Raw genomic sequence first — 14,390 nt, forward strand, 5'->3', positions numbered from 1 at the left:
TCATGGGCGTGCTTCATTAGGACAAAAGCCCTGACTGCATTCTTGAGCTCCTTCTGACAGGGCTCTGGTGCTAATTCTTGGAAGAGCAGAGGAAAAATTCATTAATTGGGACCCCGTGGATTCAGATTAAGTGTTAGTTCAGATGGGTCCTTTGCTGAAGTTCACCTTGGTTTAGCAAACTCCCTTTTTATAGAGTGCAAAGTAACAGTATGAACAAGAGTGCAAGGGGGAAGATGCAAAATTCTTTAGAGAGTTTAAAATACTTTCCATGTAACTCCTCTTGTCCTTTGACCCCGGTGTTTAGTCATGTATTCTCAGAGACAAAGGGCAAGCCCAACCCTCATCTTACCCACAACACTGCCCACACGCAGTCATTGAGCTCCTGGTTAATTCCCCCAGGGACAGCAAACTGACTTGAAGACAGTCTGCTCCATCTTTGGCACCTCCAGTTGTGAGGTTGAACCCTGATGCTCCCAATTTACTAGTCCCACTCCTCTTTTCCAAGACCCAAGCAGAACAAATCCATGCTTTCCTTTATAAAAATACGGAGACTCTTTGGAAGACAGGTATCAGAAGTCCTTGGTTTGAAACCTGGTCCTGCCACTTCTGGTGTGACCTTGGGCAGATTATGTTGTCTCTGGGCTCCCTTCTCCTCAAAGGGGTCAGACTAGATGAGCTGTGATACCCTTGAAGTCATTTCTTTTTGAGGTTAAAATAGCCTACTAATATTCCATGGTTGTCAGTTGTCTCCATCTTCCTGATTGGGCATGAGCCATGTCCTCAACGTCCCTCCCAAAAGTTGCTCTATCACTACAGACTGGGACCTGATAAGGGCTTTGGGGGGTGGGGGGTATCACCTGTCCCCTGGCTCGGGACACTAGATTTCAGATTAATGTTCAGAACTCTCGAATTTACCCCTCTCCCTCCCCCTTCCCTGGTACTACTGGCAAAGCCTAGAGTACAGGCTGTATTTTTTTTTTTTTTTGGTAGGCAATGGGGGTTAAGTGACTTGCCCAGGGTCACACAGCTAGGAAGTGTCAAGTGTCTGAGGCTGAATTTGAACTCAGGTCCTCCTGACTCCAGGGCTGGTGCTCTATCCACTGCGCCATCTAGCTGCCCCCAGGCTGTATTTCTTTACCTTTGAGAAACCTCGGTGGAGGTGGTTTGAGCAGGGGGAGCAGTAGAGAAAGTGATAAGGTCCGGGCCACCAGTTTGGAGGTTTATATTCAAGGCTTTGACAGTCAGCTGTACACAGTAGTCAGAGCCTTGCAACTGGGAATCAGGAAAACCTTGGTCACCAGATACTTATTAGCTGTGACTTAGGAAAATAACTTCACCTGTTCCTTGAGCACCAGTTTCCTCATCTGTAAAGTGGGGATACTCTCACCTACCTCAAACAACTGTGAGAAACAAAGGGGTTAAATGTGCTTTGTGAACCTTCAAAATTTAATAAAAAATATTATTCATTTAAAAGCTTCTAGATCTAAAAGACAGATCCCAATCTATTAGTCAGAGAGGGCCTGTTTTTTCAATATTCATTTATCCAAACCAATAAGCAAATTACAAATCTGTTCTCTACTCAAACAGGGCTACTGGTTTCCATATTGGAAACAATGGATAGGGATAAGCAGCACTTTTCTAAACAGTTTTCCCTGTTTACTCCCTCATGTTTTCCTGTATATTATGATCCTGAGGTAAAATATGAGAGCTTTGGATTTATTCCTTTTATTGCGTCAAGGACTGTTAAAACACTAGTAATCTGATTCTGCTGTACTTATTCTCTCACCAACTGAGAGCAATGAGATTGAGGACAATCATGGGCTCCCTTCCTTGTCTTCTCCAAACTACAAAACTTCAGTATTTTTACCTAAGGAAGTGGTGACACTGGCCACAGCTAATCCTTCCTCTCCTGCCCTTTCCAATACTTCCATCAATCATCTCCTGTCTTGCATCTTTAAACTCTTTCTTTCTGTGACTTTTTTCCTATTGGCTTAGTTCTCCTCAATCCTAGAATAATCTTCTCTTGACCCTTCTACACCATTTAATTGTATTCCATGTATCTCCAATCTTCCGTGATCTAACTTCTTTTTTTTTGTTTGTTTTTTTTTTTAGTGAGGCAATTGGGGTTAAGTGACTTGCCCAAGGTCACACAGCTAGTAAGTGTTAAGTGTCTGAGGCCGAATTTGAACTCAGGTACTCCTGACTTCAGGGCCGGTGCTTTATCCACTGCGCCACCTAGCCGCCCCCATGATCTAACTTCTTGAAACAAAAGTTATTCCCTCCATGTCAATCTTTTGCAATGTCCTCCACTCTTACCATGCAGAGAGTGCTTTCAGGTTTATCAAGGACTTCCTTATTAAGTGGCTTTTTTCAGTCATGTTCCTTCCTGGAATGACCACGCATTTTACAAAGTTGACTACTAGCCTCCTCCTTGATACCATTTTCCTTTGTTTCCATGACACCAATCCTGCTGAGAAACAGCCTGGTATAGGGGAAACAGTACTTGATATGGAGTCAAAGGAGGGGCCCATTTTCCTCATCACCACTAATAACAACTCCTGACCAACTGCCACTACCAGCAGCTTAAGCACAAGAGTCACGATGGGTGGCAGTACTCCCTAGACAAGCATTCTTGCTTCCAGCCCAGCCTTCATAGCCATCAATAGGGGAAGTAACTTATGGGCAAGACTCCGGCCAACCCCACCAACTGCCAACCAATTGCCACACAGTGCAGGCGAGAAGCAGCCTGAGATGAGGCATGAAGAAGCATGTGGCTGGCAAATCAAACCACTACCACCACCATATTAACCACCTTTCTTCCCTCAGCCCGTGATGGGGACAGTCTAGGCCCCTGAAACCAAAAGCACTGGGCACGACATTAAATAATGATGTTAAGGAAGAGACATTAACACCAGCTACTGAACTCTAAGAAACATTGGTCTTTTCCATTTGACTTGTCTTCCCTATTATAACTGTGGAACATGCTTCTCTGCAGGACAAGGAAGCAGATATATAATGGGGAAGACAACACATATGGAAAAATCTAACCTCTTTGAAGGTAGGGACTCTTACCTTTTCTCTTAGTATCCCCTGTGCTTAGCACAGTACTTAGCATATATCAAGTGCATGCTTTATTTACTTATTCATTTTGCTCAATCTGAGCAAAAGAAAAATGGTCAAATGTTGAAAGCAGAGAATTGGAGTGGAGGTTTGACATAGGAAGAGGAATCATGGGGACTGAATCCACATGGGGTCAGAAATACAATGCTTTTGTATAAGAAAGAAATGGAAAACAATTTTTATTAACATGTTTTACATTTACAATTTTTTTATTAGCTAATCAACATCAACATGCAAAAATAAGCGCTAAATACAAACCTCTACAATATGGTTTTGTTTAAGCTACTATGGTTGGTTGGTTGGTTGGTTTGGAAAAGTCATCAGTAATTGCTGAAGCTGAACTATTAGTTTCTGCAGTGAATAATATTTAGACCCTAGACTTATGTCACCATCCTGCAAGGCCTCTTCAGAAACTGTCCAACACTAGCTGATTTTCATGTGAATACATTCTCAAAGCAAGAAATAAGGCAGTAGCACTAATGATTTGATATTAACCCCTATGCATATAACTAAGAACTTGAGAAAGACTTTCACACAAGGAGGGCAAACCGGAAGAGTCTAGAAAAACAAGCAATTTGGTTTGCTTGCCATGCTAGGTTTTCTTGGTATTTTGGCAGCATCTTTAAGCTTCTGTTTGGAACAAACAACTTCTGCTCGACTCTAGGATGAAGTCATCCTGTCCTGATCATAACGTCACTGGAAGTGCAATGTCTTAAAACTCAGCACTATGAACATTTCCCTAGAGGATCCACAGCAGAGAACACGAGAAGCTCTCATGGAGAAACCCCCTTGTTTTTTCACGTATGATCATTAGCAAAAAGGGAGAATAATTGGAAAAACAAATGGGAAAAAGAAATGAATCACATTTTTAAGTGGGTCTGAAGGTCCCTCAGTGTTTAAGTCATCCTTAAAAGAAAATTTATTTTTGAAAGATTAAAGTACTTTTTAGACGCATCAAATTTGTGACTTATGTTACAAAATCCTACCAATCAAAATGTTGTTTTCAAGTACAAACTTATTAAGTCATATTTCCTCTCTTTCTAAGAGTAGTTATTGTTGCTCATTGATCTTTGGTCGCAAGAAACAACATTGCCACCGACAGGTCTGATCCTCAAGATGGCACATTATGCTTCTTCGCCACACAAGGCCATGCCCAAGGAGGCAGGCCACCCCCTATGCTGTGTCCCATTCCAGCCGGCACTGGCACTCCATCCTGGGGCCATGGGGATCTACATGATGTACACTTTCTCAGCTTGTGAGAAGTTGAAAACTTCTTTGGTTCTTGGGCACACAACTTTGTCATCCTGACGAATGGAAAGCAAGGACTGAAAAACAAGATCAACAGTGGTCGTGAGCAAATCAAAATAAGACAGTGTTTCACAATTCAGAAATCAGACGGTTAAGCATCACAATGAACCTGTTTGGTAAAAGTTCTGCAGAGAAGATGAAACTTTCAAAGAGAACTCTTATACATTCTTCTCTTTCCCCTCTGAATCTGCCATAAAACATTTACTTGTATCACCCCAATGGACCTGAATGTCTAGAATTATTCTTTATAATTTGGTTGAGATACAATTCCAAAAATAAGTTTAATGGAAAAACAAAGGCAACTAGAAATCCTGAACTTACATGGTGATGTTCCATGATCTGAGGCAACAGAACATTGGAAAAGAGCAGAGAACAAACTTACATTGTAGCCATAGACATATCCATTTGGTAACATCATGGGTGGATTGTTTTCATTCATGACATCTCCAGAAATCTTGCAGACTAGCCGGGAGTTGGCACAATGGGCCATGGGCAGAGGCTGGGCCAGCTTGTTCAGTGACTTACTACACACAGGGCAGTCTGGGTTCTTTGAACTTCCATCTTCTTTATAACACTGTCTGTTTCACAATGTGTCAAGGAGTCAAAGCTTAACAAGGCAACAACATAGCATGGTAGACAGAGGGCCAGTTTTAGAATCAGGAAAGTTGCTTAAGATCAGCTTCTACACTTACCCGTGAAACCTTGGGTAACTCACTTATGGGCCTCAGCTGTCTCTATCTGTAAAATGAAGGCACCAGCTGACCTCTAAAGTCTTTTATGGCTCTGAATCTCATCCTCTTCTACTTGGTGGAAAGGCAACATTTTTTGATCAACTATGTACTTTACTGCAACACATAAACCAAAAACAGTGATCAGCATAACATCTGTCCATTTCTGGCACTCCCTGTTAAATAGGTCTAAGAAGAAAATGAGGTGTGCTCTGACTGAAATCAAGACCAAAAGAAGCTGCTCCTCCTCCTCCTCTTCATACACACCCGCCCTCTGATCCAGTGACACGGGCCTCCTGGCTGTTCTGCCAAGATGCTCCCACATGATCCAGGCACTGTTGCTAGCTGGCCCCCCATGGCTACAAGGCTCTTCTGTATTGCTACCTCTGGCTTCCCGGCTACAGTCCCACCTTCTCCTGGAAGCCTTTCCCAACCCTTCTTCATTCTAGTGCCTTCTCTTCAATGGATCCTGTGTATTGCTTGCATGTACATAGTTGTTTGCATGTCATCTCCCCCATTATACTCAGCTCCTTGAGAGTACAGACTGTCTTTAAATGTTTATTTACTGACACTAGTGTTCACAGGTAAAATAAAATTAATTCGAAGTGCCTGAATAAAAACAAAAACAACCCCACCTTTCCCTCTGCCACCTCCTCCCAGCCCCTGTGTAAGGGGCTAAAATTCTAGCTCATCTGTCTAAAGCCAATAAATTATAAGCTTTAGCCAGAGTTAGATTTTTAAGCATTTATTAAAGAGGATAAGAATTTGGTGAAGAGAGAGAGAAAGAGGCCTAGATTCAGCTATCTATCTCAGGGAGCCGATGTCTCCAGCTCCTCTCCCGCTGAGGTCCTCCAGAGAGTGAGAGAGCAAGCCTCGCCTCTTCTTCATCCCACAAGTCTCCTGTGAAACTGGGAACATCCCATCCACAAGCACACACAGCTCCCAGCTAACTGGACGCCAAGGAACCGATCTTCCAAGCCACATGGCTTGCCCTCAGATGCCTTCTCCTCATGGCAGAGCTTTCCTACAGCAACTCTCCAGCAGGTGGCGTCACTCCAATTGTTACACTTGCCCCCAAATGAAAGCAACATAAATGACTGGCAGTGTGCTGATCTGCAAAGGGCTTGACCTGGACTTGGGGACCTGGGTTTGAATTTTGCCTTCAACACTGATTAGCTCTGCTAACCTGGATGAATCACTTGCCCTGTCTAAGAGTACTACAGAAATGTCAGTTGTGATGACGAAGATGACAGCCAGAGCCATTTCCCAGAGCCAGACTGTGAGGTAGTTAAGGGTGACCTTCCATGCCAATGGAAACTCAGGCAGGTCCCACAAGGGTGGAAAGTTTGGGAGTACTGACCCAGGGACAAATTTTGTGTTTGTCAGATAAGGATCAGCTTAATTGAGTTTGAAAAGGCTCATAGACAGGATGGCTACAGGTCAATGAGTATTTGGGCCAGAGAAATTTTTGAAGATCATCTATTAAACCATACTGTAAAGCAATTCACCAAGTCCTTTACAAAACTGGATAACACTGGGAGATAGGTGCTATAATCAGCAGGCAGAACAAGTAACATTTTCATAGGTCCTTGTTATGATCTTGAGCCAGAAGGGTTTTCGGAGATTATCTGGCCCAGCTCCCTCGCTTTACAAGGCCCAGGGAGGGGTTAAATCACTTGTAGGTTACATAGGTAACAAGTCAGAGGCAGAATTAGAACCCAGATATTCTAACTGAAGTCAGTCCTTTTTTGACTGCACTGTATTACCTGATTTTATGCATGGGAGAAACTGAGCCTCAGATGGGCCAGTAAGTACCCTGCCAATGGTCGTATCCCTTGGAAGGGTCAATCTTCTGGGTTTATGACTTGGGTGCTATCTATACACAAAAACTGAAGAAAACAAGAGTCTGAGTAAATGCTTAAAGGATTGGCTTTGGAGTCAGAAGACCCAGGCCTGACACTTAATTAGCTGAGGACTGTGGACAAATCATAACCTCTCTGTGTTTGTTTCCTTGTCTTTAAAATGAGGACAGAGGGGCAGCTAGGCGGCATAGTGGATAAAGCACCGGCCCTGGATTCAGGAGTACCTGAGTTCAAATCCGGCCTCAGACACTTGACACTTACTAGCTTGTGTGACCCTGGGCAAGTCACTTAACCCCCATTGCCCTGCCAAAAAAAATTAATAAAAAACAAAACAAAACAAAAAAAAATGAGAACAGAAATACTCATCACTATATATCATAGGGTGATTGTAAAGAAAGTTCTCAGTAAACCAATGAGTCACAGAAAATGGGCACTAATGATTACTAATTTATATAGCAATAAACAATAGTAGCTAGCATTTATGGAAAACTTTGAAGTGCTTTAAAACGTTGTCTTATTTTATCCTCACACACAATCCTTGTGAAGTGCTATTATTAACCCTATTTACATTTGAGGAAACTGAGGCAAAGTGATTTGCCACTAGTGAGTGTCTGAGGCAGGATTTGAATTCATATTTTATTGACTCCAAGACTGGCAGTCTCTCCACTCTGCCACCAACTGCCTCTTAACATATGAAACCTTTTGCCCTTAGGATTCCCTCATCTCTGCTGAATGAAGGTACATTTCATTATCTGTTCTCTATCCCTCACTTCATCTTCACAAAGGTGATTTTCACTTCCCATTAAATTGCATTATGGATGGGAGAAGAATTTATGAATAAATGAGATAGCATTGTGGGATGTCAAGTGGATAATTCTGATTACATTAAATTAAAAAGTTTGTGTACAAATAAAACCAAAGCAGAAATTTGGGAAAAATTTTTTATAGAGTTTCTCAGATAAATATATCAAATATATAGAAAAGTGAGTCAAATTTATATGAATGTAAGTCATTCCCCAATTGATAGTCAAAGGACATGAACAAATGTTTTCAGAAGAAGAAACAAAAGCCATATATGGTCATATAAAAATGGTTTAAATCATTATTGATTAGAGAAATGCAAATTAAAAACAACTTTGATATACCATCTCAGACCTATCAGATTAGATAAAATGACAGGAGGAAATGACAAATGTTTGAGGGGATGTGGAAAAACTGGGACACTAAAACACTGTTTGTGGAATGGTGAACTGATCTAACCATTTTGGAGAGAAATTTGGAATTATGCCCAAAAAATTAGAAAACTGTGTATATACCCCCTTTGACCCAGCAGTAACCACTATTAGGTTTGTTTCCCAAGGTGATCAGGGAAAAAGGAAAAGAACCTATATTTGCTATAACATTTATAGCAGCTCTCTTTGTGGTGGCAAAGAATGAGAAACTGAGGGGAGCTCCATCAATTGGGAAATGGCTGAACAAGCGTATGATTGTGAAGAAATACTACTGTGTTGTAAGAAATGACGAGAAGGATGATTTTAGAAAAACATGCATGAAATAATGTAGACTGAAATGCGCAGAACCAAAGGAACAGTAATAGCAATATTGTTTGAAGAGTAACTGTGAACGACTTAGTTATTCTGAGCAAAGTGGATATTCAAATCAACTATGAAGGAAAATGTTATCTACCTCCAGAGAAAGAAGTGATATATGGAAATACGTATTCTATAGTCCTCCCCTTCCCCCACTCAGACACACATATATCAAATGTTGGCCTTCTCTAATGCAGGGTTAGGAGGGAAGGAGACAACTTGGAAATCAAAATATAACAAAAAAGTAAAAGAAAATGTAAAAAAAAGAAAAAGAAATAGAATGCATTAGTTTTTGAAGTGTTATGGGTTCCAAATGTGGTAGTTACATTGTCACTGGCAATGAAAACATATTGATTGTACACACTGGCCAATTTTACATTTTTTGTCTACTTCTTGTTTTATCTTTAAATGCTGTTGGAATGATCTGGCTTAGGTTGTTTCAGGCCCAGCTTCCCCCCTAACACTATTTTGTTTATAATCTTCCATCATTTTCCTCTGTACTGTTTTGAAAATGAGTTTGTATGCTAAACTGTGGTTGCTACTGTCTGTCAAATTCTGACTTGAAGATAGTTATCCTAGATGCTTTGGGTTTTCTTGTTGTGGCAACTGCTTTATATCAATTATTATTTTTTTTTTTAAAAAGAAGTGGCCATAGTTAAAAAAGGGTCCTTACCTTTATCCATTTCCTATTTTTCAGCACCAACAGCTTGCCTAAATAGTTCATGGTGAAGTTATTACAACTGTGTTCTTTTCATCTTTTCCCTTATAACCTTTTCTCTAACCTAGTTTGTGTGCTGATCACAGAAAGGCCAGTGATTTGGAGATGATTCCCAAACTAGGAAATAGCCATCTTCTGTTTCTTAAGACTCCCTGTTCTCCAATATTCATGTATGTGTGTATGCGTGTATGTCTATATGTGGCACTATACAATATATCCTGGAAAGGATGAACGGAAAAGGTTAACAGGAAGAAGAAACTCAATAAAGATGGTGAAGACAAATAGCCTCTAGCCACTTTCAGTGAGTTTACGTCACCAGTTCAGGAAGAACTACATCAAAGAGTAATAAAAATGCTGTGGTTCAGTTGTGTCAGACCCTATTTGGGGTTTTCTTGGCAAAAATACTCGAGTGTTTTGCCATTTCCAGGTCATTTTATAGATGAGGACACTGAGGCAAAAAGGGCTGACTTGCCCAGGGCTATGAAGGTAGGAAGTGTCTGAGGCCAGACGAGGAAGAGGGCTTTTCCTGACTCTGTCTACTGCACCAGCGAGTTGTCAGCGAGACGACGATGATGACAATAACAATAAAAATAATAAATAGCAAATTGTCATCTCAGTGCCCATCTTTTCCCCCTTCTTTTTTGACCTTTCTGTAGTATCAGACAATGCTGAACTCCCGCCTCTTTCTGGATAATCTCTCCTCTTCAGGTTTTTGGGACATTTTCTCCTCCTACCTGTCTAAACATTTCTACAATTTCCTTTGCTGATTCCTTGTCTTTGTTATGTTGCCTAATTGTGGGAGATTCCCCAAGGACCTGTGCTGGCCCCTCCTCTCTCGACCCTGTCTCATTTGGTAATCTCAAAAACTCCTATGGGTTTAATTAACATTGAAATGCAGCTAATTCCCAAATCTATCTTCAACTGTCTATTGGATGTTTCAAACTGGATGTTCCACAGGTATCTCAAACTCAATATATCCAAAACAGAACTCTTCATCTTTCTCCTTACAACCACCCCCTCCTTCGAAGCTTTCCTCCTTTTGTCCAGGGCACTGCTGTCCTTCTAGTCATACAAGTCTGAAATTTTGGCATTATTCCTGATTCCTCACACAGTAAACAGAGCCAAGGTTTGATCTCAGTTCCTTTGGATCCAAATCCAGAACGCTCAATGATAACAGCTGAGCAGCAGCTCACATGTATAGGACACTCGATAGTTTACAAAGCATTTTCTTCACAATGCTGTGAGGTTCAGACTGCTACTACTCCTATGACCATTTTAAAGGTGAGGAAATCAAAGCCCAAGAGAGTAAGCAGCAGAAGGCAGGCCTTGGGATGCCAAGATAAGTGCTCTTTCCACTTCACTATCTGGCTGTTCATTTAAAGAGAGCTCTTCCTTATGAAGAGGCATTCTGTTTAGGGAAGAGTATCTAGATGAACTGCACTGGGCCTCTGAACTCTGCAATTTGTAGAGTTTGTGGCTACTCTCACAACACAAGACAAGACAACTCAGAGGGAATGATTCAACTGAACAATTAAGTTTCATTGTCTAGCTGAAACCCAAATCAAGGACTGGTCTAAACCAAACCAGCCAACCTCTCTGCACACAGATGGTGCATTGATAATCACCCGACTGTATCCTTAGTGGCCTTATCGAGCCACATTTAACAGAAGAAATGTGTTGCTAATAAAGGAGCAGCTGCTGGAGAGGGTGGACACTGGACCAGGAATCAGAATGGGCTCCATCATGACTGAGAATTCCTAAGGTTCTCTTCTAGATATAACATTCTATTATTCCAGGCCTGGGGAAGGGTACTTTAAAACCTATTTAAGGGGCAGCTAGTGGCGCAGTGGATAAAGCACTGGCCCTGGATTCAGGAGGACCTGAGTTCAAATCTGACCTCAGACACTTGACACTTACTAGCTGTGTGACCCTGGGCAAGTCACTTAACCCCCATTGCCCCACAACAACAACAACAACAACAACAACAACAACAAAAAACCCTATTTAGAAAAAAAAAAAATCAAGTCGTCAAGTCCTTGACAGTATAAATTAGGTGGGAAAATCTCATTCTACATGATAATTTGATGGCTTTTGGTGTTCATATAAAACTTAAGAAAACTGAGGCCCCAAAAGGTTTTGTGACTTGCCTTAAGTTACACAGACTTGGTGTGCTGGTAGCAGGAAGAACACTCAGGTCCTGTGACTAATTCCAGTGCTCTTTCGACTTCATTACACAAGACTTAGAGCAGAGAGGGTCTTCAGAAACTATCTCTCTTTTTTTTTTTTTTTTTTTGCGGGGTAATGATGGTTAAGTGACTTGTCCAGGGTCACACAGCTAGTAAGTGTCAAGTGTCTGAGGCAGGATTGGAATTCAGGTCCTCCTGAATCTAGGGCCGGTGTCTTATCCACTGCACCACCTAGCTGAAACTATATAGTTCTAACTAATTTTAGCTCATTTTACAGATGGATAAACTGAGGATCAGAGAGAAAATAGTCCTCTGAATTAAAAAAATCTGAGCAGGCTGCATTCCATGACTGGAATGCACCCTTCCTGCCATCTCCTTACCTCTATTTGTTAAAATACTTGTCTTTCAAGGTTTGAGTTGGCTGTCCTATCTTTTTTGAAACCTTCCTTGATATTCTCAAAGTATCATCTTTGCTCCGATATTTTCTCTGCCCATATCCCAATCTACCTAGTAGTATACCGATCTCTGCACAAGCTGTCTCCTCCTTAGAAGATTGTAAATTGCTTAAGGACAGACAGGCACTCAAGATACCACGGTGCTGGCAATCTCCGTATCCTCAGCTATGAGCACAAGGCCCTGGTCCCATGTTTAAACCTCTGTCCAAGATCATGGAACTAGTGAGTGATGGGGCTGGGATTCAAAACCAGGTGTTCTGATGTGAAGTCCTATTGACTATATATCATACAACATTACCTAATGGACCCATCTCAACACATTGACACAAATAACCATAAACCTATTTCTTTAAAAATCAGGCCAGGTCTATCATTCACTTCATCTTGTCTATCATATAGAAAACCTGCTTATTTATCCAATGACATTCAGGAATTACATGAAAAAATTTTATTCCTGTAAAATAAAATTTGCTATGTTGTTATTTTGATGGGAACCAAATAAAAACTGGTTTAAATTTCATGTTATGCTCACAATTTGCAGCCAAGAAAGGATACGGTGTTTTTATGGCAGAAAGGCCTGCCTGGAGTGTGATGGTGAAGACTGAGTTGTTTCCCAGCTGATGTAGCCTGTAATTATCATATCTAAACTGCTGAATCAGCATTCTCCATCGGGCAGGGTCCAAAAGATCCTGTAATGAAATAAAAGGAAAAAGACTAGAAACAAGATCCCTTTCTAGCTCCAAGATTCTAGATGAGAATTATTTATCCTCTAAGCAAAATTTCATAGACTGTTCCACATGAATTCTACCCAGATACACTGACATCAGATAATTAAATAACCTGATTATCAAAAAAAGGATTTGTTTTAATAAAGGGAGTGTGTATGTGTGGGGGTGCGGCAGGAAAAAAAAAATCACCAGATGGCAATTATAAGCGTTTCACTGGGAGACAGTAGGAAATGAATTTTAAAATGAAAACTTTCTTTTCCAATGTAGGCATTTACAGTATTGAAGGTCATTACTGAAACTTTGTTATTTTTATGCTTTGATTTAAAACCCACTGATGTGACCTTAATATTCTGTATTTAATTTTCTGGAATGTTGGCTTGGTTATGAAGCGAAATTAATACTCTGGAATGTCAGAGTTTTTCAGGCTACTGGGAATTAAAACACATGACTGAGCAAACTTCTGTCAAAGAAATATAAATGTTTGTAAGTTCAGTCAGCTTTGCTGCATTAAGTGCCCAACAGGACTCAAGCAACAGAAACAAACAGTACCTAGCAAAGCCAATCTAGTATTTCTAGAATCTCAGGTTCAAGAAGACAGAGGACAGATGAATCTTTCATTTTAAAGAAAGGCCTCTTATTTCAAACTGTAACTCAATCTCAGGCTGAGAAAACAGGCTTAATCTAAATTGTATTTAAGTCTATGGGACTTTTAAGTAGAGGAAAATCCTATTTAAATGAACCCTGATCTATGGCAAAATAAATAAATAAATAAAATAAAAATCAGTCTTTTTTTTTTTTTTTGGTTGGCTGAGATAGAGTGGAGCAAAACAGACACCGATCCCCCCTGCCCCCCGCCCCGGCCAGGTCCTTGGCTGTCCTGAAAGTAGAAATCAGATTAAGATTATTGCTCAAGTAAACATTTGGTTAGTGTTGTTCAATCATAAGTGAGTGCCACAGACATTCTTGTGTTTCGGAGGCATGTCGATAAAATCCACTCAACCCAAAGATTAAAAAAATATATACTTCTAGTAATGGTTGCTTTCATTTCTCATAAAATATTTTGTAGGGCACAGTGCAAATGAAATACTAAGCATGGTATCTGAGCAGCCTACAGATTCTGAGCTACCACCAAGAGAACTAGCTTGATTATGAAAAGGCTCGAGCCAGTGTCTTGGAATAGTATAAATTAATTCACAATATGCAAAATGAACATATACAGACTTAATTAAATGCCTGTACCCAGCAAAGAGCTCACAGACTTAACAATGTTTGCTCTGAAAAACTGCTTTCTATGCACTCTCTGATATGTGGCTTCTATAAAGCTAAGAATTTTGTATTTTTATTTTTAATTGCCTCTGGGAGTTGGTATGTACCCAAATCCCAACTCTCTCACTGTGGAACATAGAAAGGAATGTTTTTCTACAGGTATTATTTCATTTTATTTTTTAATGTAATTTAAAATTTTGGGGGTTACATTTTAAGTTCCAGTGAAGTGTCTTCCCTCCCTCCCCACCCCCCCTTTACCCAACATGAGATAAGGCCACCATTTGACAGGTTTATAAATATATGTAAAACTAAACTATGCATACTCTACTTACCATCTACAAGTGTTTTTTAGAAGGTGAAGGAAGAGGTCTTCCAAGAGATGGCTCAACATTGTGGTGTCTCCCATAATGTTCAAGCTTCTCTTGGTTAA

General features: G+C 40.5%; 1 protein-coding gene across 2 annotated transcripts in view; it reads right to left on the reverse strand.

The window, feature by feature from the left end:
* Window positions 1-3,301: 3,301 nt before the first annotated feature.
* Window positions 3,302-14,390, reverse strand: part of MAEA (macrophage erythroblast attacher, E3 ubiquitin ligase) — a 144,694-nt gene continuing 133,605 nt past the window's right edge. The window contains exons 8-10 of one of the 2 annotated variants that reach the window (XM_043972401.1): window positions 12,522-12,655; window positions 4,811-5,006; window positions 3,302-4,445 (exon numbers count right to left, since the gene is read on the reverse strand). In XM_043972401.1, the coding sequence (XP_043828336.1) occupies window positions 4,350-4,445; window positions 4,811-5,006; window positions 12,522-12,655 (426 nt within the window). In that variant the 3' untranslated portion in view covers window positions 3,302-4,349. The remainder of the gene's footprint in view (window positions 4,446-4,810; window positions 5,007-12,521; window positions 12,656-14,390) is intronic. The other variant, XM_043972402.1, reaches the window with a different exon arrangement.

This window comes from Dromiciops gliroides, chromosome 6 (assembly GCF_019393635.1).
Source record: "Dromiciops gliroides isolate mDroGli1 chromosome 6, mDroGli1.pri, whole genome shotgun sequence".
Lineage (NCBI taxonomy): Eukaryota > Metazoa > Chordata > Mammalia > Microbiotheria > Microbiotheriidae > Dromiciops > Dromiciops gliroides.